We start from the raw sequence: 23715 nt of genomic DNA, 5'->3' as shown, positions 1-23715 counted from the left end.
GTGAAGGTGCAAATCCATATTGACCTGGGAAGATGTATCAGGCCTGCGAAGGAGTCAGGATTCAGTGCAATGCCACCACTGAGCCACCCTCTTCCCCACTTCTATCACTGCCCCATTCTGCCCACCCCTGCTCCATTCAACCCCTCCCCTCTTCTTTTCCTTCACTCTGTCTATTAAACCAGTCAGGGAAGGGCTCAGAGTGTTTCCTCCAGGCTCTCTAAGGTATAGTTCCCCTTAGTCAATCCATCAAGCCCTCCAAAATATAGAAGAATTAGGACCCTTGGGTTTGTGTGTGTGAGCTGTGGGCGCGTGTGCATGCCAGGGTCCTCTCTCTGACTTTGGCAGTGTTGTGACATCAGTTGAGAGTACTGATGGAGAGGGGTAAGGTCAGGCCAGTGTGATTTGTGAATTGCTGATTGTCTTGTTAGGGAGACATTCCCATAGTCCCTTGAATGTCCCTGCATCTCAGCTGGCTCTGCTGGTTTCTCTGCTCTTATTTTTAGGACTTCTGTATCTCTTTCCTACTCACTCTAGAGCCATTTGCACCTCACTAATCAAGGATTGTTGGGAAGAAGTGGACTTTGCATATGTGCAGTGCTGAAGGGTCTACATCTCTTCTGTTGGTTCCCATACAGACATTGCACTTCTCCCCCCACCCCAGATCCTATCTGCCTTTCCTGGCTTGGACCACCCGCAGGGGTCTCCTTGAACTTATGTCAGCTAGAGAGCTGGCGTAGATCCAAGGAAACCCATTGATGGCCAAGCAGCCTAACTTTCCCTGGCCATCTGGTTGTCACCCCCCCCCCCCACTCCCAGCATGCAGCGTCCATTGGCAGCACTGCTTGCTATGGACTGCAATGGGATAGGATTGGTCCCTTAGGCTTCCAAATTGGATGGGTTGATATGGCCTCCATATGACTCTTCCTGCATAAAGATTTGTTACACCACTGCTTTGGATCACTTGCTTGAACCCAAGCAACTCATTAATCCATCCATCCATCCATCTAGTTGTGTTTGTGGAGAGAGAGAGAGAGAGAGAGAGAGAGAGAGAGAGAGAGAGAGCTACACAGCTACACACACACAGGGTGACCAGATACAATGGAGGACACAGTGCCTATATCTTTAACCACTGTATAGAAGAGGGAATTTTGGCAGGAGCTTCTTAACATGGAAAGTTTTAAAAAGCTACATCTGTCAATAGTCCCCCTTCTATTCAGTGATTAAAGGTGTAGACTCTGTCCTCAATTATATCTGATCACCCTGTACACACACACATGAAAGAGTATAGCCCTCTTTATACACACACACACACACACACACACACAGATGATCCCAAACACATACATGAAATATAGCAGCTAATTTTTGTTTTACATTTAAAAAAAATCTTTATTAGGAAATACAAACAGGATTGTTTTCTTTTAACTTAAAACCACTGCTATAAAAAGGGGGTTAAAAACACTTTTTTCCCCAATATAGCTATACATTTATTACAAAATATTACATACATCCCATGTTATTGATACCTCCAAGGCTACATAACCAACTTGATCAGGTGTATTTAATATGTGACCACAGTTTGCTTTCTGTATGTTCAGTAGCTACGGTTAATAGACTGGTTTGGATTCACACATATGTGTATAGCAGAGCTGGCTACCTGTGTCTGCTCTAGGCTATTCACAGATGCTAACTTTTTAAAAGGAATGTGAGTCAGTGCCCTCTTAAACCTCCCATTACTTGAAGCACTACTCCTGCACCTGCAACACACTAAGTTTTGGAGGAGGGGTCAGAAGCATTGCATAGGAGTAACTTTGTTGCTTGTTCCCTTGGTTCCCTTTCACCTATCCAAGAATATATTTTTAAGATTATTATTTAGAGGTGGAGCAATGGTGGGAAATGGATTTTCAGGCATTTGCCAGGTTTAAACAGCTAAAGGAGAAATCATGCTATAAAGAGAGAGACATTCATCCTGAAAATAACCTTAGCAAAACGTAAACATAATTTGTCTCTTCGAATGCCAAAATCTTGTATAAGCATTCAGGGGGAGAAGTGACCTTCGGTACTTGTCACCAGTAATGTCACAGGCACTGGACAATAGATGCTTATTACGGAGGCACAAACAACTTACATGCAGAAAACTTAATAGCAGAGCATTGCACAGTTTTGAAGACAGGGCTTGGTGAGCGTAGCTACTAACCTAATTTCTTGAATGGAGGGAGCAAGTCCTCATAAAAGGAGTGTTGGGGGGGGGGTTAGGGTTATAGGAGAGCAGATTTTCCCCTATAAGTGCCAAGGAAGGTCTTCAAATGGAACAGACATCAACTACAATGGATGGCTCCCCAATCTACTGGGAAGCCCCCCCATTGTGGGGATGTTGCAAGTAGAGGTGACAGTTCTTGCTTGTTCACCCACTGCCCTCTTCTGGATATGCAAGCAGGCAATTTGATTTAATGACTTGACAATGAATGTGTTTCTGGCCTTTCTGGTTAACAAAATATGATTTCCAGGAGAGCCGTGTGAACATATCACCCCTGCTAGTCTTATCAATACTCTTTTCCCCTCCCATGAAAGTCTTCAGGTGTTTTGCCTGGGAAGGAACCTCCAAATTGTCCTCAGTTTTAGCTCAAGGTAGAATTCAGTGGCAGCCTACAGGAGTCTGTTAGTCTTACCAACACTGTTCTCAGAAGTCCTCAGTGGTGTTTTGACTGAAAAAAAAACCCTCCCCCCAAACTTGGATTTTGCTGTAAGTGATCTTCAGTGGCACCTCAAACTGTCAATATTCACATTGCTAAAATAAATTAAAAGGAGGTATCTTTTTAATGGCCCTTTTAAATATTACAAACAGTTGGGTGTGTTTGGTTTCCATGTATTTAATAGCCATCCTGGCAATCATTATCATCGTCATAACTAAAGGGTTTATTGTGATAGAGGTCATTCATTAAATTTCGGCTTTCCAGCTCCCTGCTCCGAGACCAGCTGTCATCTTCTATACTTGAAGATTTGCTAGTTGCTTCCTCTCTGGATTGACTGTCCCTTTCGATGGAAGGGCTGTTTTCTTTGGATTCACTGGTTTCCACTGATCGGCTCTCTGGGCTTTGCCATTCTTCCGACGGAAGGTCATTTTCATTGGAATCGTTTTCATTACTGTCCTTGCTACCAGCACTTTCTTGGGACAGTTTGTTGCTCTCAGATGATGTGCTGTCAGATAGCTTGCTATCATCATGGAGGGATTCATCTGTGGTCTCTTCTGATTCTTCACTCTCCTCTGTGGACTTACTTTTTTCACTTGAACTGCTGTGCTGTTGCTTAATCTCTCTGGATTCACTGCCTGTTGATCTGTCCTGCTCTATAGATTTGCTCGCACTGTGCTCATCTGATTTGCTGTGTATCTCTTTAGACTTTTCCTTATGTTTTTCATGGGAACCCCTGCTATCTTCAGTGGATTCACTGTTTATATCTTCTGCTGATATTGTGTTATCATCCTCTCTAGACTGGCTGTTCTCATCCTCTCCAGAATGTTCTCTAGATTGGCTGTCCTTGTCCTCCCTGGAACTGCTGTGTGCGTCTTCCCTGGACCGGCTGTGTGCATCTTCCCTAGACTGGCTGTCCTTGTCCTCCCTGGACCTGCTGTGTGCATCTTCCCTGGACCGGCTGTGTGCATCTTCCCTAGACTGGCTGTCCTTGTCCTCCGTGGACCGGCTGTGTGCATCTTCCCTAGACTGGCTGTCCTTGTCCTCCCTGGATCTGCTGAGTGCATCTTCTCTGGACTGGCTGTTCACATCTTCTCTGGACCGGCTGTGCACATCTTCTCTGGACCGGCTGTGCACATCCTCTCTGGACTGGCTGTGCACATCCTCTCTGGACCGGCTGTGTATGTCTTCCCTGGATCGGCTAGGTGGATCTTCTCTGGACTCACTGGGCACATCTTCTCTAGACTGGCTGTTGAAGTTCTCTCTAGAATGGCTGTGACTGCGCCCTCTGGATGAGCTCTTTACAGCCTCTCTAGAATGGCTGCTTGCATGTTCCCTAGACCTACTGTTTTCTGTTGAGTGGCTGCTGTCTCCTACAGATTCATGGCTCTCTTGAGAGTTGGCATCGTCCTCGTCCTGGGATTTGCTGTCATCATGCTCGGCGCTGAACTCTTCATCTGAATTGCCATCAACATAGTAGTAGACTTTACTGGCAAAACGTTCCACTAATCTGCTGGGATGCTGGACTTTCCCTTTTTCTGTGCTGATATCTCGACTGCTTTGTTTCAAGTGGACAACCTTATGGAGCACGCTAGGGTCACTGTCATGGTTCTCAAAGACTTGGGGGTCATCCCCTTGCATTCCTTCATCATCAAAATCATATCTGTCTTCTTGGCTACTGCTGTAACTATCACCTCCATACCTTTTACCAGAATCAGTAATATGGTTATCCTCTTTATCAAGGGTTCTGCTCTCACTACTGCTGCTGCTGCTGCTACTACTATCATCACGATGTTGGCCTACAGCATTGTCACTGTCTTGTTCTCCAGTTGTAACCGAAAGGTGCTGCTCATCCCCTTTGCTTGGGGGTTCGGTGTAGCTAAAATCCTTCCCGTAAGTGCCTTCCTTATTATTTCTATCCAAAGAGTCATCACCACTGACGTCTTCCTCATTGATCAGATCGCTTCCTCCTTTCCCAGGGAATGGGTATAAGACTAGATCAGGCGTATAAATCATGCCATCGTTTTCAACATCAGACTGATCTTTGGGTGCCCCGATATCATTCCAGGGGTGCTCTCCATTGACAGTATCCATGCTATGAATCTCGTTTTGATCCTCCTATGAAAGAAGACAAATAGAAAAAAAACAAGGCTCAAGACAATGTTTTCCACAATAATAAACTGTTAAATACACGGCATAAGCCAAGTGTAGCTCTTGTTTCTGTCCATCCACCCTCTTATTCTGTCCTTATCTTATTGGATTACACTGATTTGTGAGGCTACTAATACTTATTAATTAAGATTTCTATGCCATCCTATGGCATCATCATCATCTTATTTCACTCAGCATGAAAGGTGAGTTACTCTGCAGAGCTAGCAACCAAAATATAAACTATAAAATGTTTTTAAACTTTTATAGCAATAACAGAACAGTAAAAGCTGCATTAAAGAGTTTGTTCAACTCTCTGAATCCAAAAGCCTGCACTATAAAAGGATCTTCACTTGCTTTGGAATGGCAAGGATAGGATGAGGATGGAGAGTCTTATGGGAAGAGCTGCAGCAGTGAAGGTCCATGAAAAAATATGCCATGCTTCTAACAGATACATTCCCACATGGAAGGGATATTCAGAGTAGGGGGTCACTAGATGATTTAAAGGGGGAAAAGTCTTATTTATTCTTTACAGTTCCTTAGCCTGAGAGTTAGCATCTTGTCCATCGGTGTGAGCACAGATGTGAACTTTCAGCCCAAGTGGTGAAAATAGCCCAATCCTATTGAAATTTCCCCACGTCAGTGCAGCAGGGCCAGTGTAGCTTGTGCTGTAGCAGTGGCGTCACTAGGATTCGCGTCACCTGGTGCAGGAGAACTGCGTGTCGCCCCATGTAGTGGGCGGGGCAACGCCCCAGGTGAGTGTGGTGATTACCATGGCCCCGCCCCCACTGGTTTTTTGGCTGTACCTTTTGTTAGAACACAGATATTTCAACGAGGTTTGTTTCATTGCATTCTGCATGAAATTACACATTGATTGATATATTACATGATGGTATTATTCCTCCAAATTCTGATTTTAGTGATTTTGAAAACTTGTAGAGTCACACACACACACACACACACACACACACACACACACACATCATGGTCAGAAGTGACATCATCAAGCAAATGAAAATAAATAATTATAAATAATTAAATTAAAATAAAATAATTAAATAAGGGGGAGGCAGTCCTGTTACACTAAGTGAATCTACTCTGAAGTAAGTTCCATTGTGGTCAATGGAGCTTACTCTGTAGTCTGCCTGCAATAACAACCACCCCAAAAAGAATCAGTGAGATTTCCAGCCCTCCCCAGTGCCCAGTTTAAAGTTCTTCTATTTCAGGCAGATCAAGATAAAGACCCTCCTGGCTTTGCAAGTGCAAAATAGAAAACTTTCCCCTCACCATTCAAGCCTCTTTTTTGTTCTTTTTTTTTTGGGGGGGGGGGGGGAAGCTGCCTTCTGTTGCATTCCAGCTCCAGCGCATCAGGACCCTTTCTGGTGTCCTCACATTCCCCTTTGCCTGGCCTGACCACCAGCCAAGGCAAGTCTGCCTACTCGCAAGTAAACACGACCATGAGGCTGATTTGCTTTCCCTAAGGCTCCGTAGACTGGGAGGGAGGCAGCTGGGAGGGAGGAACCTCCTTCTCCGGTCTTTTTGGGGGCTGCACTCATTGGATGAGGACCATTCTGACGTCCTTGGAGCCTCTAGCAAGTCCGCCTACTCGCGAGTAAACGTGGCTCCGTTTCGGGCTCAGACTCGCAGCTGGGAGGGGGGAGATTCTCAGATTTTTTTGCGGCTGCACTCATTGGATCGGGACCATTCCAGTGTCGTTAGATTCCTCTCAGCCTGCCCTTTCCGATGAACTATGGCAAGGATGCCTACTCACGCGTAAACGTGCGATACGGCTCACTTTCACTTTCCACAGGGCTCCATGCATTTTTTCCTTCCGGTTTTTTGGCCATAACATTTGAACAAAAGGAGCGAATTCAATTCTGTGTTTTGCACTGCGTTCCGCTGGCCATTCCGCATCCAACGGTATATGGCACTACAGGGTAGCGCCTAACCCCACATTGTTAGCGCATCCTTCCCCCAGGGCGCGTCACCCCAGGCGCATCACCTGGTGTGGCCCACACCCCCCGCACCCCCCTAGCGACACCAGTGTGCTGTAGCCCACAGGGGAATTTTGCACTGTGGAGGTAAGAAAACATTTATCCTCTTCCCTCAGGGAAAGCCCCAGCCATGGCAATGCATCTACTCAGACTTGTGCCTGCAAAATTGCTGGTGCAAGTCCAAGTGGATCCTGCCCGGGAAGAGCGATAGGATATTGCCTGAACCAGTGTTGCCGATCCCGCCCCTTCCTGGAACTTGATCCACCCACCCCCTGCCCCTCCCTACCCACCTCCTCCCCATGTCACACCTCCTCCTCATGTTTGGAATACCTACTAGAGATCCTGTGTTAGCAGACTGATCATCTGAACCATCCCCATCAATTTCGTTTGAGTGAGAATGGTACTGGGAATCCTTGTCCTTGGCCCATTTCCTTTGTGCTGCATGATGGAGCCTGAAATAACCATCGTCATCATTGTCCCGTGTGCTCCATTTTCGGTCTTCCGAGGGGCTCTCCATGCTACCACTGGACACCTTTCTGAGAAAGCGGTTTCCTTCGTGACTCTCGTGGCTGGTGGTGTCATGAGAGTCTTCACCAGAGTCTTCCCTGCTTTCCAGGCTTACGCTGATCCGGCTGCCTGTATCTTCATCACTACGGTCAGCTACCTCATTCAGGTTTTGTCCACTTGCCGGAGCCTGTACAAAACGAATGATGGTGGAATGGTAGGATACTGTAGGGCTACTGAGAATGGATTGCGCATACTACTACAGTGAATGTCAGAAGTAGCATAATTACTGGGAAACATGTGGGGTTATGGATAAGCCCAGATGTAATTTCTGAATGTCCAGAAATGTAGACCATCACCTCAACACAATCGTCTACATTTATAGGCATTTATAACAACATTATATCTAACAGGCTTGGTGCACAATCCCGACCAACTTTTACCACCAAGGTAAGGGCAATGCAACTCTGAGGTAAGGGGACAAACATCCCCTTGCGTTGAGGAGGCCTCCATGACTACAGCCCAACTTCAGGATGCAGCACATGCCCCATTGGCACAGCTGTGTCAGTGCGGGAAAGTTGGTTAGGATTTGGGCCTAGTTGTTATAAATACCGGTTGAGCCTACTTCTATGGATTTTATATCCACAGGTCTGGCTCAACTCAGGCCCCCCAGATGCACATTGAGCCAGACTTGGCCCAACCTGAACACTCCAAAGGCAAACAGAGCTGTGCTCTGGTCGCCTCCAGGTGGCTTTTTGAAGCCCTCAGAGGTTGCATGCATTGACCCCCTGTCTCAGCAGGCTTCAGAATGGCCCCATAGCATGAAAAAAAACACTCTGTAGTGTCAAAAACCGCTACATCATCTGTCCCCACCCCCAGGACTCAGAATGCCTTAAAAGGCATAAAAACGTCACTTTCAGTTCCCCTTGGGAAACTGGAAGTAGCAATTTTTTTGCACTGTGGGGCCATTCTGAAGCCTGCAGAGGCCGCAGACTCAGAAAGCCCTCCAGAGGCAACTGGAGCACAGTTCCAGCCTCCTTTGGAGGGCTTAAAGGGACCAAAACCACAGCTTTCCTTATCCGCAGTTTTCAGTATCCACAGGGGATCAAAAAACGGTGCAACGTTCTGTATGGACACTGAAAACCACCATATGCTTGACATTTGAATACATTTCAATGAATGGCCAGTAGTGTTGATAGATATTGCAAAATGCCTTTCCTGAAGTGTGCCTGAACTTTTAAAAAAAATGCTTCTGCTTTCTTTTTGGTTCATTTTTTTTTAATTTTTTATTTTTTTTGCTAGTATGAGTTATGGTTACCCATCTCTGGAGAGGCTTTTTCCAGTTTGTACCATCATGGCTTCAGTTTGAAGAATTCAAGCTGAGCTAGATCTGCACAACTTGCAACTTGATAAGTTGAAGCAAGACCACCAGCTATACTCTGTGGCTTTCTGGAAGCCCAACACCCTCTGTTTTTGCTCTCCGAAACAGAGAGTCAAAATACAAACAGTCCAATCCTAACTCCCCACGTGGCCATGCAGCCGCACCAATGCGGCTACCACTGTATCCCATAGAGGGATTTCAGAGGCCTCCTCAAGGTAAGGGAACATTTGCTGGTGCAAATGTTCCCTGGTGTCCTGGTGTGTCTACATGGTCCTGCACCAGGTCAAAATTAATCTATGCAGATGGATTGGGCCCAGGAAGAGGATTAGGATTCGGCGAGCACTGCTGCAGCTGAACCCACTTCTCGCAGGCCCAATCCACCCTTTTCCCTGCCCCCATCTTCTCTCTCCTGCCCATGCCCCACCCTTCTCCCGACTCTGTTCCACCGCCTGCACAGCCTTACCTACTCCAGCAAGTGTCCCCTGTCCATAGGAGTGCAGACCTGGCTGATGAGTGCTTCTGGTGGTGGCCAGGCAGAGCGAGCCAGCATAGTCACATTTGTGACGGCCATTAAACATGTTATGCTGGCGGAGCATGCGTTCCACCAGCTTAACGGCTAGGTAGAATTGGGTCAAAAGTTTATCAAACTCTTGTAGGTCACTATGCATGGCTGGTGAACTGGATTCAGCTTGATAGTTCACAAAACCGTGAGCCTGGGCTGGAAAATGGCTCTTGAGTTACCCAGCTAGTGTACAGGAACCATCACGAATATATATGCTACAGAATCCAAGAGCCGTAGGTTGTTTGCTGTGTGACATTCTATGTGAATTCTATTTTAAGTCAGGAAATGAGCTTTTCTGATGACTTCCAAGGTAATTTGATGGAGAAATTCTACATTTGATGAAAACAATAAATTGCAAGGATCTGCTTACCCAGTGCTTTTCAGAGCTCTTGTGATGTGCACTTTGGTGTCTAGATACCTGAATGTATTAAAAGAGGAAACAATGAATGAATGAATGCTATACAGAAACTTTTGAGAAGGATGAAGTCCTTAGAAGGGGGCTGTAGCTCAATGGGAAAGTGACTCTGCATAAGGTTTCATCCTCAATCCCCAGGATCGCCACATAAGGCAGGAGAATTTCTGTCCAAAACCCTGTAGAGTTAGTGGTGACAATACTGAACTAGCTGGAGGGATGATCTCACTCATTCTAAGGGAGTTTCCTAGGTAAGCACGATCCAGCCAAAAGTAAACACTTTTTGTTGCACCGATTTCAGTGGGGAGAGTTGAGCATTTTGTTAAATTGTTTAAACTATTTAAAATATCATGGTTTCAATACTATTTTTGAACAAGTACTTACAGGACGAGCATAGGATAGAGCCCACAGGGAGACAAACAAGAGTGCAGTCCTCTTCACATTCATTTTGGTATCTATAACAACATCAAAGTAAGTGTTTTAAAGTAAAAGAACTTACACTATTGGTAAGCACCTGGCTTAGTGATTGACTTAGATAGGGTTAATGGCCCTTCTCCCTTTTCTTGCTGTTGCTGCCAATGGCTGATGCTGTTAAGACTAAATAATTTTCTTTACAGGACTAAAGGGTTTCCTTTACAGGAGGGTATAAGTGAGTGGTGCTAAGAATATAAGAAGAGCCCTGCTGGATCAGGCCACAGGCCCATCTGGTCCAGCTTCCTGTATCTCACAGTGGCCCACCAAATGCCCCAGGGAGTACACCAGATAACAAGCTACAACCTGCACCCTGGTACTCTCCCTTGCATCTGGCATTCTGAGGTAGTCCACCTCTAAAATCAGGAGGTTACACATACCCATCATGGCTTGTAACCCGTAACAAATTTTCCTCCAGAAATTTGTCTAATCCCCTCTTAAAGGCATCTAGGTGAGATGCCATCACCACATCCTGTGGCAAGGAGTTCCACAGACCGACCACACGCTGAGTAAAGAAATATTTTTTTTTGCCTGTCTTAACTCACCCAACACTCAATTTTAGTGGATGTCCCCTGGTTCTGCTCCCATGAATGATTGCCTGTGGTACAGATGTGGCCTATCAGCTGGTAAATGCTGACTTTCCAATGACGGGGGAGGAGCTACAGCACTTGAGAATCTTTGGTTTAGAAAAAAGGAAATGGACAACCTGATCCTGGCCAATCCTGTCAGGCTACCGTGCTGATGGAATGCACATTCTTCCAGAAGAAAGAGGCAGGCAGAATGCCACTTCTGCTAGTGAGAGCTGGGAGGCTGCCAGTGCAATTACTGGAAGCCCAGCATGCTAACTGTGTCCACCAGTGTTGATGAGTTGCTGGTGTTTGCAGGAGGTGGGAGGAACAGAGAAAGGAAGGGAAGGAATGGGGGAGTTTCTGAACAGGGAGGAGCAATGGGGAAGGATGTGGGAGAGGGTGGATTTGGTGGCAAATGTGTGCGGCCAGATCCAGTCCCTCTCCACTGCCTTTATACATCTCAGTACCAGCAAAATCAGTGATGCAGAACCAAGGAATCTCATAGGGAAAGCAGAGGCCTCCCCCAGGGCAAGTGAACAAAAGTTCACTTACCCTGAGGAGACCTCTCCACTCCCCCCCCCATCCTGGGATAAAGTGCGCACTCCATTGGTGGACCTGCATTGGTGCGAGGGGGAGTTAGGTAGGATTGGGCTGCAAGAAAGACTTGATAGAGATTTGTAAAATTATGCAAGTGAGAAAGTGCTATTTTTATTATTCTTATAAAAATTATGCAAACGTGGGGAGAAAGGAGTTTGAGATAATCTTGTCACTCTCTCACATAATACTAGAAGTCAGGGGTCGTCTGCTGAAATTGATTGTCAGAAGCTTCAGGACAGATGGGGAAGTACTTGCTTACACAGTAGCAAGTGCTGTGGGTACTTGCTACTTGTGGGTTCTTGCTTTGGGATGTAGTGATAGCTACTAGCTTTGATGACTTTAAAAGCAAATTAGACAGAATTCTGTCTACAAGTCATGTCAGCTGGTGGAACCTGCACAGGCAGAAGCAGTCTACCTCTGAACAGTAGTTCTTGGTGAGGGCAGCAGGAAGGGAAGCTCTGCTTGCGGTTTGGTTGGCCATTGTTGGAAACAGAATGCTGGACTTATGGCATAATTCTATACATGTTTATAGTGAATGGGGCTTACTCTTAGGTAAGTATGTATAGGAGTGAAGCCTTAATGAACCTTTGGTCTGATCCAGCAAGGCTCCTCTTTTGTACTTATGCCTTCAGGTTTACATTGTACACATACAAGCACACATGAATCGTGTGTGTGTGTGTGTGTGTGTGTGTGTGTGTGTGTGTGTGTGTGTGTGTTGTGACTATCACAACAATTCAGGACTTTCTGATACTATATAATCATAAAAGCATACAACCATAAAAGTTTGGCTTCCCAGGCAACTGTTCACCAGAATGTTTTGAGTATGTGAGCTTCAGCTTCAAATAGCAATTAAAACATCGTACTATAGAGAGAGCATGCTTGGAATTCTACATCCTGTTGGCAACCTTCAGTCTCAAAAGACTATGGTATCACGCTCTGAATTCTACATATTGTTCTACATATTCTACATATTCTACACGGTCCATGCTGATATTGTTCTAAAAACTTGAAAGTAAGTTCTCCAGCTTTCACTGCTGTTACTATACACATTCATGTTTTTACGTCCTGCTGTGCTTTCTGGTCAAGCCAGTTTCAAACTATACCCTAAAAAAGCAGAAAGGAGGCCCCTAAGTATAACTAATACCAATGCAATAGATGAATGTACAGTTTGGTTTTTGTTAAGGGCCAATTTCCTTTTCAATAACGTCAATGATGAGTCACACAATCATACCCCTCAGTTATCATTAAAGGATTTAAATAAAAATTAAATCACATTTTTAAGTACATGAAAGAATGGGAGTATATCCAAGATAGTCACAAAAAATGTTCATGTAGCTCTTGTTTATTTTTAATGCAGTTTTACCCTGCACATCCCTGATCTTGTCTGATCTTGGAAGCTAAGCAGGGTCAGGCCTGGTTAGTACTTGGATGGGAGACCACCTGGGAATACCGGGTGCTGTAGGCCTATACCATAGTCTTTCGAGACTGAAGGTTGCCAACCATTTCCTTCAGATGAAATTGACTAGCCAAGAAGTTGCTTTGCAATTATTGAATTTCACTAGTGAATTGTGGAATGGGACTAGAGAAAATAAATATAGGAAAAACCAGTTTTTTCCTCCACTGTAGCCATTTTTTCTCCTCCTCACATTACATTTGTACAGTTCACAAGCTCTAAATGCTAGATCAGAACTACTGCCACAATATCTTTGGTACAGAGTGTACGCTGAACATGTTTGGGCCTGGGCTAGTTGCCTGAAAAAGTATATGCCGTCTTGTAGCATGGTTTGGAGATATCTTTGGTGCATGTGTAATATTGGCTACAATTCTTTCCAGTCAAGGACCACTGGACAATGTACAGCACCAATTACAAAAATGCCTCTCCTGCTCCACAAATCCAGACCCTACCAGTACAAGAACTTCAAAACAACCACATCAAAATAACATGCAGTGCTTATTTAATAAGGCGCTACCCAATGATGCCGCTACGTAAATATACACACATGCAAATGCATGCATGTTTCTTTTTTGTTGGCTTGAAGCACTGAGCAGCAACTTGCATGTATGACTTTGCCATCCCAGATTAATTAACACAATTAGAGCTTCCACACCTGCTGATAAAAACGGAAACACACGGTGCCTTGGAATGAAGATGCCACGCACATTTGGCTGGCAGTCATCAAAGAGTAAATAAGGAGCGAATGAGAAATCAAGGCATGAATATATGTATGTAAATTAGTCATACAGCCATCTAAGTATTCAGTTAGAGGAACACACATAGGGCGCAATCCTAACCAACTTTCCAGCACTGACATAGCTGTGCCAATGTGGCATGCACTGCATCCTGCAGTGGGGTGGCAGTCAAGAAGGCCTCCTCAAGTTAAGGGTATGTTTGTGACCTTACCTTGGGTATGCATTGCAGCTAAGTCAGTGCTGGAAAGTTGATTAGGATTGTGCCCACAATCACTCAACAACAAATAAAGGAAGCACAACACATGACGCAGGAAGAACTGAAATTGATTTGGGAGGATATTCTTTCCTCTGCAAAAAAATTTAAACATCTATTTCCTCTAATTTTTCTCTCAATTTCCAATGTAAACATTTAATAGGAAAACCTCTTGTTCTAGTAAACTCCTTTTCAAGCTTGTATTCTAATATTTTATCTGCAAATATTTTGAGGATTGGATAATGAAAGCTGGAATTGGATATTTTTCTTCTTCAGCATTCATATTCCTCTCTCTTAATCACTCTTATTCTGTAAAGTTTCTCATTAACACAATAATGACAGGTGCCTCCTGCATCAGTTTCATTCTTAACAACATCAAAACAAGGAAAGGAATTCAAGTTTTTACCTCTCAGGGGGTAGCTCCAGGAATTGGTTTTAATTGCTGCAATACACCAGATCAATTTTGAATCTGATTCTTGAATATCAGTTTTTGGAATCTTCTCAGACAGTGCATGAATTTAAACTCTGCTTCTGTAATAAGGGGACCAATCAGCAGCCTTGAGGAAGAGGATGATGTCATAAGGTGTCGTCAGGAATCCAGCCTTCCCACGCTTCCTTTCTGCCTCCAGATGGATATTTTCCCTAAAAATAAGCTGTGGTTCTCAAAATGACTAGACTAGTTTACATTTAATGAGAGATCTTGCTAAGGGTTCATTTGGCTTTCTAAATTTATGCCATTTCACATACAAGCAGGTTTATGAGTATAAACAATTGCAGTGTCACCCACATATATAGTCAGACTGTTGTTTCCTGCTAATATAGTACTTTCAGGTTATATAAGCAGACAGCTTGTACTGAAATGTTCTCAAGAAACGTGCCTTCAGCAAAATTCTTTGTGGGCTACCATACGTTCTTGCCTTACGGCCACCACGTGGGAGAATGCTTGGCATGGCTTTGGAATGAAAATGGAACTGCTGAATGTGTCTTTTGAGACTGCAGTCTAACAAAATTGTGTACACACACACAAACAGCTGGGGCAGAAGTGCACACGCAACTAGGGGCTTCTTTGGGCTGTGTGTGTTTTCACTACAACCACATGCTGCGGAAGAGGCAAGATGCTTTTCAGGTGCACCTTGACCACCTAAATGGAAAGTTAGATTGCCTCTTCAGCAGTGGAGAAGTTAAAGAAAACCATGACTCTTCAGCATTTTCTTTTGTTGTCTTCATTGTAGACTCAGGGAACATCTGTGAAGTGGATCACAGTTTAAAAACCAGGTATCTAACCTGAAAACTATATACAGTCATCCTGCATTTTACGTGCATTTTACTTGTGCAAATTCAACGACACGTGTTTGGTATACAAACAGAAAAACTGTTTAGTGTAGGTAATTCCGCCCAGCATTCCACTTAGTATATGTCCTGGAGTAAGCCTGAGATGGGAGAATGAAACTGCTGTTCACCCAATTGGTCTCAGTTCCCATGCACTTTGTTTTTAAAGAAACAGTACGCACTTTTCAGATATAAGGGGTTTTCAAGGCAATTTTGTGTCTATTCAGTTTTAGCTTTGGGCGCTAACTCTGGAACATAAACCTTGTGCAAGATGCGGGTTGATTGTACTGTACACATTGTAGTATTATGAACTGCTGTTTGAATGACCTCCTGTTGTATTAGTCTTGTCAATTCCTGAAAAGTATCATATTGCACTAATAAGTGTGCTATGAAGAGGTGCTCAGATCACTTGCGCTGTCTGATGCACCCAACCTGGGATTGAAATAAAACTTTGCCACATCCTGTTAGTGAGACATGAAGAACTGGAGGCAGGGAGCACTTGTCCCAGCAGAAGATCCATGACAGCAACACTGACTTCCCCACACACAGCCCAGCCACTTCCTCCTAACACCCACAAAGAATGTTCGGAATAGCTGCCAGGAAGGGCTTCTCCATGCTGGTTTGGAAAAACCAAGTTTTTTTTTTTTTTTTATAAACAAAGTACTAAGAAAAGAAGTGTGCTTTTAAAAAAAAACAGCCTTGCAGAAATGTGTGCAGAGAGAGTACATAGGTTGGTTCCTAGCAGGGGTTCCACTTCTGGGCCTGGAAGTCAGTTTTCCCAAGGCAGGTACATGGCTTGAGAGTGACAAGGCTGCAACCTGGAGATTTCTCCTGACCCTTTAAATTCCCCACAAGTTATCTTGCCTGTTCTTCCTGCAGTATTACCAGCCACCCCACATCTGGCAGGGTAGGACTAGAGACAATGAGGTGGTACAAACCATTCCTGCTTCACTTTTTCACTGCGCTGAGAAACGTAAGGGTACATGGAAAAATCTCTAGGCTGTAGCTTGGCGATCCCAGAACAGAGAAAGAAATAGGCTGGCCCCTCAAACTTTGGTGCTAGTGAGGCAGAGGGATGGAAACCCCCCTCCCACACACACACACACACACACACACACACACAGCATATTGTGTGCACACATCTCTAGGTGAGTTTTTTATGGCAAACTTAAGCAACTGTTACCCTGCACATGCCCGATCTCGTCTGATCTCGGAAGCTAAGCAGGGTCAGACCTGGTTAGTACTTGGATGGGAGACCACATGGGAATACCAGGTGCTATAGGCTTATACCATAGTCTTTCGAGACTGAAGGTTGCCAACCAACCAACCAGTCCCTGTAAGCAATTCTATCAGATCCTGATGAGCCCAGCAGGAAATTTTTGATGGGCCTCTATGCCTCTTGCTCCTACTTTCAGAAGGGTCAGCTTAGAAGGCCAAGGTGAGGGCTGTTTTCCTCACTCTCTGCTTCTGACCATAGACAACTGTACTACAAAGAAGCTGTATCTCTCCTCATGTTCTCTATACACCGATGTCTAACAGGTGTGCCAACAGTGTCTGCGTTTTAGTGTTGTTTCAGGGGCCAGTGTGTCTTGGGTTGTCCACATCACTGTGATTATTATGATGTTTAGAACATAGTTCCAATAAATGCTCTAAAAATGTACTCTTTCATTTTTTTTAATACGTTGTGTTGAACACAACCTTCCTTAATCTTGCCACCTCTACTTGTCGTCATCCCCCCATGTATTTCTTCTCATTCCCTGTGGGGTGCCACCAAGTTGGCATCCTTCAGTCTCAGAAGACTATGGTATCGTGCTCTGAATGGTGGTTCTGGAACAGAGTGTCCTCTCCAGTGCACAAAGCCTGGGTAAAGTAGGTATGGAGGTGGTAGGTGCCACCTAAATAGATGGTACTTCAGAACAATCATGTGAAAGAACTATTACGTGCCTCACTTTTAGAGAGCTGGGAAGTGGCTAAAATTACAAGAACTCTAGTGCATATCTGTGCACATTAACTTTTTTTTTTTTAAAGCCATCCACTACATTTCACCAAAAGGCAAAATAGGGACAGTGCCTGGTAAACTGGGATAGCTGCAGGGTAGGCTTTTGTGTTACTAGAGCACCTGGGGGCTTGACTCTTCCCCTTCACAGTGAATCAAGAAAAACCAGCTACCATGTGAGCAGGAGAGGAACAAAGAGTCAGGCAACCAATATCTCCCAGCAGTGAAGCGACCAGCATCAGTACAGGTGAATGGACTTTTGGAAAAACCAGTTGGGATTTTGTAGTGCGCAGAGCTGGTGGGGCGGGGGAGATAAACTACTATTGCTGGGGAACTTGCATTATCTTGGGCTTGTTGCTACACTCCCGTAATACCTGCTCAATTGGTACACGGTACTGGGATATTGATAAGCCTATCCGGTCCTGCACAGGCTGTTCACAGCTCTGTTCTTTGATGTACTTAGAAAATCAGAGAGCTGTACAATATTCATTGGCATTCAATAAAGCACACCTGTACAGTATGGGCTTCAATTGGAAAACACATGATTTGTGACCAAGAGCCCTTTACTCCTGTGTGGCTGAATTTAGGAACTTAACCACTGGATTTAGGATTGCCTCCTGCCAACTGAGACATGTCTATAGCTGGAGCAGTGTGAACTGGAATCCCACGTGGTCATAGAGCATGGTTAGACACATGGTCTTTGCAGTGCGCAAGGAGCATAATAAGGAGGCAATGATCTGCTTCTCGCTTGAGTGTCAGAAGCAGATAATTATGACTTGCATTTGTAGCTGGTTGGAAGGAGGTGGTGATGGTGGCAGACTTGAGATGGAAGGCACCCTGTATCTGCAGCCCACTCAGACCCCTTGCAAGCTGCCGCTTCTACAACATGCAGCATGGATGGACTGGCAGTGTCTGTTAGCTCAACGCCATCTCTTTCCTTGACTTATTTTTGGGACAGACAGTCCAAACAAAGTAGACCGCATCCAATAAAAGTACATTGGACAACGTGAAAAATAATTTATTTTACAGTTAACACACAGGGCAAACTCAATCTTCTAATGGTGCAATTTTGGAACCATAATATTGAATTAGGAAGGAAAGAAAATCAAGCCAATAGGTGCTTACAAGGAGCTCTGCCTGAAATGGCTTATTCACCGACACAAGCCATTGGTGCTGCAATCAAATAGTGAATGGTGCTTGTGTGAATTCGTCCCGAGATAAATATTTATACCAGAACCTGGGTTCTAATTACGTTGTGTGAAGATGTCACTTATTGTAATAATATTATAGCATTTTAAAACATGATAGGAACACAGTTATTTTGTTGCCTCCTGCCTGCTAATTCGCGTGGTTCTTTTCCTCTTGTTTTCTCCCCCAGATTAGCATCTTTGATTCAAGTCCTAATGACAATTTACTTGGAAATCCCTTCGATTTGAATGGCTGTCGCTTCCCCGTAACAGGGTGTAGGGCTGCTGCCTCTGCTTCTATAGCTTTGTTAATTATTTTTCCTTTCGCTTCAGGATCGTTGTCGTTTGCTGCAAGACGAATCAGAGGGGCCCTTTCCGCCTTAGATTAATCATCACTGGTTGAGTCATTGCTCTTACTGCCTTCGCTTACAGAGTCACTTTCGGTATCCACTGCGTCCCGTGACCGAGTGCCATGGTCACCCTCCTCTGCAGACTCATTGTCACTGCTGGTGTCGGTTGTATCTACCCCACTGTCACTGTCAGGTTCACTTTCCTCACCCTCAGACGAAGGCTCCCCTTTGCTGCTGGACCGACTGGCTGACAAGCTCTCGCTTTCATCGCTTGTCGCCTCGTCACCACGCTCGCCGTCATTTTCACTACTACCCGCTTCGCTGCTGCTTTCATTACTATCTGTTTGATCACTTTCACTACTGCTGCTCTCGCCCTCACTACTGTCGCTCTCACTACTGCTGCTGCTGCTGCTACCGCTATCAGATTCACTCTCACTCTCACTGCTGCTCTTTGATCCGCTGTCACTTTCACTGCTGCTATCAGAGTTATCACTTTCACTGCTGCTCTTTGATCCGCTGTCACTTTCACTGCTGCTATCAGAGTTATCACTTTCACTGCTGCTCTTTGATCCGCTGTCACTTTCACTGCTGCTCTCCGATTTGCTGTCACTCTCACTGCTGCTCTCTGATTTGCTGTCACTGCTGCTCTCTGATTTGCTGTTACTTTCACTGCTGCTCTCTGATTTGCTGTCGCTACTGCTCTCTGATTTGCTGTCACTCTCACTGCTGCTCTCTGATTTGCTGTCACTTTCACTACTGCTCTCTGATTTGCTTTCACTTTTACTGCTGCTCTCTGATTTGCTGTCACTACTGCTCTCTGATTTGCTGTCACTCTCACTGCTGCTCTCTGATTCGCTGTCACTTTCACTACTGCTCTCTGGTTTGCTGTCGCTCTCACTGCTGCTCTCCGATTTGTTATCTTTGCTGGTACTCACTGATTCACTGTCACTGCTACTGTTCGATTCACCAGCAGTCCCACTGCTGCCACTCTCGGACTTGCCGTCCTCATCGCCCGATTCATTGTCCCCCTCACTGCTTCCTGGTTGACTGCTGTTGTCATCGCCGTTGCTCTCTGACTGCTCACTGCCCTCATTCTCAGCAGTGCTTTCGCCCTCTTCCCCCACAGATGCGTCTTTGGAATGCTCCCCACTGCTTGGCGCACTCGTGGCATCTTCCTGGCCATCCTCACTGCCTTCAGAGTCTTCCACCTCATGGCTTTGGTTGGGGTCATCCCCTTGCATGCGCTCGTGACTGCCGCTGTACGAATCGTTGCTTTGGTTATCATCGCTGATGGTGCTGGAGTCCTCACGATCCACTCTAGGCTCACTCCTGCCCCTGCTGGCACCTTGAGAGCTACTCACTTTATTAAGCCCACCTGCGGCATTCCTGTTTTCAGGGACAACATTCCTGCTGGTATCTGCCTTGCCATTACCTCCAGGTGTTCCTTTGCTCTTGTTGCCACGTGTGCCCTGCAGATCGAGAGTAAAGACAAACATGAATGCAAGCAAAGGAAGGTGCCGGAACAAAAGCATGGAGTCTGTAAGAAAACATGCATCCTCAAAGTGAATTTCTGATGGAGCTGTTAATGCCAACAAACAGATCACTGAAGTTGCAACATTTAGGCCAGGGGTGCCCAAACCCTGGCCCAGGTGCCATTTGCAGCCCTTGGGGACCCCCAATCCAGCCTGCAGGGTGCCCCCAGTCTCCAATGAGCCTCTGGCCCTCCAGAGACAAGCTGGAGCCCGCACTGGCCTGACATGACTGCTTTCAGCATGAAGGTGACCGTTTGATCTCTTGCGTGAGCTGCGGGCTGAGGGCTGCTTCCACTGCTTGCTGTTTCATGTCTGATGAAGCGGCAGCGAAGGAAAGGCCGGCCTTGCTTTGCACAAGGTCTTTTATAGGCCTTGAGCTATTGCGAGACCTTCATTCATTCATTCATTCATTCATATAAGTTCCATCTCGAATATATTCGTTTTAGGTAAATTTATTCAGATTTTAAATGTAAATTAAATTCTTTTTTTCCTGGTCCCCAGCACAGAGAGATGATGTGGCCTTCCTGCCAAAAAGTTTGGACACCCCTGATTTAGGCTGATGAGGTTGCACTGAAGTCTATGGTACAGGGTTTAGCTAAAGTTTGTCAAACCCGCGGTGTCAAACATAAGGCTCGCGAGTTGAATGTGACCCTTGGGTGTTCTTTATCCGGCCCTCGGACTCTCCCAGCGCCACTATCAGCTTCTCTCAGCTGCTAAGCTATGCTGAGATGTCACTGCTGAAAGGGAATCTCATGTAATAATTGAGTGCTCCCATGTCTTGAAAATATGGTTAAGATTTGAGTATTTTCTGTCATTTGCAGCTAATGAGTTCCTAAGTGAGAAAAAACTTGCTTATTTCTGGTCGTGATTTGTTTAATGACATCACGTCCTGCTCAGTGACATCACTTCCAGACCTCAGCAAGCATCATGAATGCTGTTTGGCCCACTGTATGAAATGCTTTTGATTAGATCAGCAAATCTTTTTCTTAGACCAGGGTTATTCTGGAAAACCATAGTGGGGTGGACTGATTTTTGCAGTCTGTGTGAACCTGCCCAACTACCAACTTCATCCCAGAATCCCTTTTCTGGCTACTTTCAGAGGTGAGGTGGGTGGTGACCAGAGTTAGCCCTATTTCAGCTGCTGTGGGAGGATGAGATGTTAAAATAAATACGTGCACACTTCACACAGAGAAGCAATGTCACTCTCTCACCCTTTCCCTGTACATAGCATTGCTCCTGCAACCCCTCTCTTAAACTAATTTTCTGCCCCCTACGCCTATTTCTGGTCTCAGCCAGAGGAGTTACAGGGCAAAAGCAGCAAGCAGAAGACATTTTAAGCAACCCCTTTCTCTCCCATTGACTGCTTTTCCCAGCCTCTTGAAATCACCCCACTCTGCTTCCCTGCTTTACAACATGACCTTTTTTCTACTACATGGTTCTATTTCAATCCAGAAGATTCTGTTTGAAGGTTCCGGAAGGTTCCACTGGATCTGTTCCAATCCATTCCTCATGTCCAAAACACACTATACTAATAATCAAATCTGAATGAATCTGAATCGGTGTCAACTCACCGCCATGCACCAACTACCATGTCTGAGATGGACTCTCTGTTTAGAGGTCTGTAAATATGATACCTTGATTCATACAGTTCAAAAAATTAGGGGAAATTCAGGCACCCCCCCCCCATATCCACGGATCCAGTACCTGCAGTTTCATTTATTCATTGTTCGGGAGGGCTGAGCCCCCCCTCCCCGCACACCCATTAACTTTCTGCTTCCTGTTAATGCTTTCTGTCGCCTTTCTAGTGTGCAGGCTGCCTACATGCATGTTGGATTCCTTGGTTAATCAGGAAACTGTTCATTTTTAAGGAAGAAACATGCTAACTTCCACTGGTACTAAAGAAAAATTAAGGTAATGGGCGCTGGGAGTATGAGGCATGGAGCATTGCTCTTTAGATAGGGTGGTTTCCATATCCAAAGAGGGCCAGAACAGAATTCCCATAGATCCAGGGGGACGCCTGTATTGCACAAATAAGGCCACTGGGTATATGGATCTCAGCTGAGAGGACCCACTGTAAATATGACATTGGGTACATGATGAAAGGGGCTTCTGCTGCTCCTCCATTAGTCAGGCTGGAGCTCCTAGTGAGTGTATAAACCAGACCTAGGATCCCAGCGCTCCACTGAGAAGCACATTAGGGAGAAGTCGGTCTCATTCATATTAATAGGGCTCATTTTCCCATAATGGGCTCACAACCAGAAAGCTACTCAGCTTAAATGAAACTAGCCTGTTCACAACTTTGTTTGTAGGGGTCACAAATGATTTCCAAGCATTATTTGGAAGCAAGCGCTACTGAAATCAGTGGAAATTGCTTTCAATAATGTGTTCAGGCTCAAAACATAAATCCCTTATATTTCTGTAGTCAAGGTGGATCATATGACCACGATCCCCAGATGACGCTGCAGCCATGCAACACAGCCGTCACAAACAGCAGAAATTTATGTCATATAAAGATATCATCTTTCAGTGCCACTATTTTGTGAAGATCACAGAAATTTCCCACCCTCCATAGTTCTCTTGCAAAATGAACAACGTGGATCATAAAAAGCAAACTTACTTCCTAAAGTGCAGAATAAAATTCCGTGTTCTACTCACCCTAACAATGTCCTTAGAGGCTGAAGCTCCATCTCTCTTCTTGTCATTATCTTCCTGCTCATTCTTTGCTTTGTGGGTCTGCTCTGTCTCTTTATCATTCTTAGGACTGCTGCTATCATGGTCTTGGTCTTGGTCTTGCTCACTAGTGCTGAGAGAAACATCAAGATTACCTCCATCATCATCTCCTTCTCTGTCAGGATTGACTCTCGTGCCATCACCAGGAGTCTGATCACTACTGCTCTCCTTATTGTGACTTTCACTCTCATCTCCAGCAGGACTCCTAGTGACTGCAGATCTTTCATCTTCCTGACCATCGTTAGAGCCTTCTTCATCTGGATCTCCACCACTACCGCTGCCATCTTCATTAATGTCTGTCCAATGTCTACCTTCTCCATGGACCCTGTTTACCCTAGGTGTAAACAGATGACCTTCAGGTTCATTCCTTCCATGTCCATCTGTTGCACTTGGGACTTGAACTTGGTTGCTCTGCTCTTCTGTGCTATTACCATATCTCTCTCTGAACATTTTTCTAGGGCAAGTTCTCCTTCCATCACAGCCCTCCTCATCATTTTCACCAACTTTGGAATGTTCAGTTTGACTTGTATAATTAACATTACCTCCTCCATTGCTTTTAGTGGCATTGTCCAAGTCATGGCTTAAGTTTTCACCTTCTGTACCATTCCTGTTGCTAGCTGTGGGCCTTCTGGTTTCAGTTACTAGGACATTACTAAGGTGACCCTCGGATATTCCATCCCCATTTCTATTTGAATTAATAAGATCATCCGTTCCATTGATCTTATCTTCATTAGTGTGGAATTCATTTCTTGCACCTTCTTCATGGTCCACACTACCTTCTCCTTCATGGATGCAACTGGTGTTACTAACATTATTTCCT

The 23715-nt window shown here is 45.0% G+C and overlaps 1 protein-coding gene and 2 pseudogenes across 1 annotated transcript; 2 read left to right on the top strand and 1 right to left on the bottom strand.

Moving 5' to 3' along the window:
- Window positions 1-2870: 2870 nt before the first annotated feature.
- On the bottom strand, window positions 2871-23215 carry LOC136655698 (dentin sialophosphoprotein-like). Its single transcript, XM_066632299.1, has 4 exons — window positions 22991-23215; window positions 18714-20102; window positions 7167-7526; window positions 2871-4808 (listed from the first exon to the last, which is right to left on the bottom strand). Exons 1-4 carry the CDS (start codon window positions 23213-23215, stop codon window positions 2871-2873), a joined length of 3912 nt encoding a protein of 1303 aa, XP_066488396.1.
- Window positions 12675-12793, top strand: LOC136656759 (5S ribosomal RNA; annotated as a pseudogene).
- On the top strand, window positions 16267-16385 carry LOC136656456 (5S ribosomal RNA; annotated as a pseudogene).
- Window positions 23216-23715: the final 500 nt, after the last annotated feature.

This window comes from Tiliqua scincoides, chromosome 6 (assembly GCF_035046505.1).
Source record: "Tiliqua scincoides isolate rTilSci1 chromosome 6, rTilSci1.hap2, whole genome shotgun sequence".
In the NCBI taxonomy this organism is placed as follows: domain Eukaryota; kingdom Metazoa; phylum Chordata; class Lepidosauria; order Squamata; family Scincidae; genus Tiliqua; species Tiliqua scincoides.
The sequence above is the reverse complement of the archived record's forward strand: the minus strand, read 5'-3'. Positions and strand labels throughout refer to the sequence as shown.

Coding starts and splice junctions, on each gene's coding strand:
- LOC136655698 (XM_066632299.1), bottom strand. CDS start 23,215: ATGGAGAAGGTAGACATTGGACAGACATTAATGAAGATGGCAGCGGTA. Junction 20,103..22,990: donor AGAAGGAGATGATGATGGAG/GTAATCTTGATG, acceptor CTCGATCTGCAG/GGCACACGTGGCAACAAGAG. Junction 7,527..18,713: donor TGGATACCGAAAGTGACTCT/GTAAGCGAAGGC, acceptor CGTTTTGTACAG/GCTCCGGCAAGTGGACAAAA.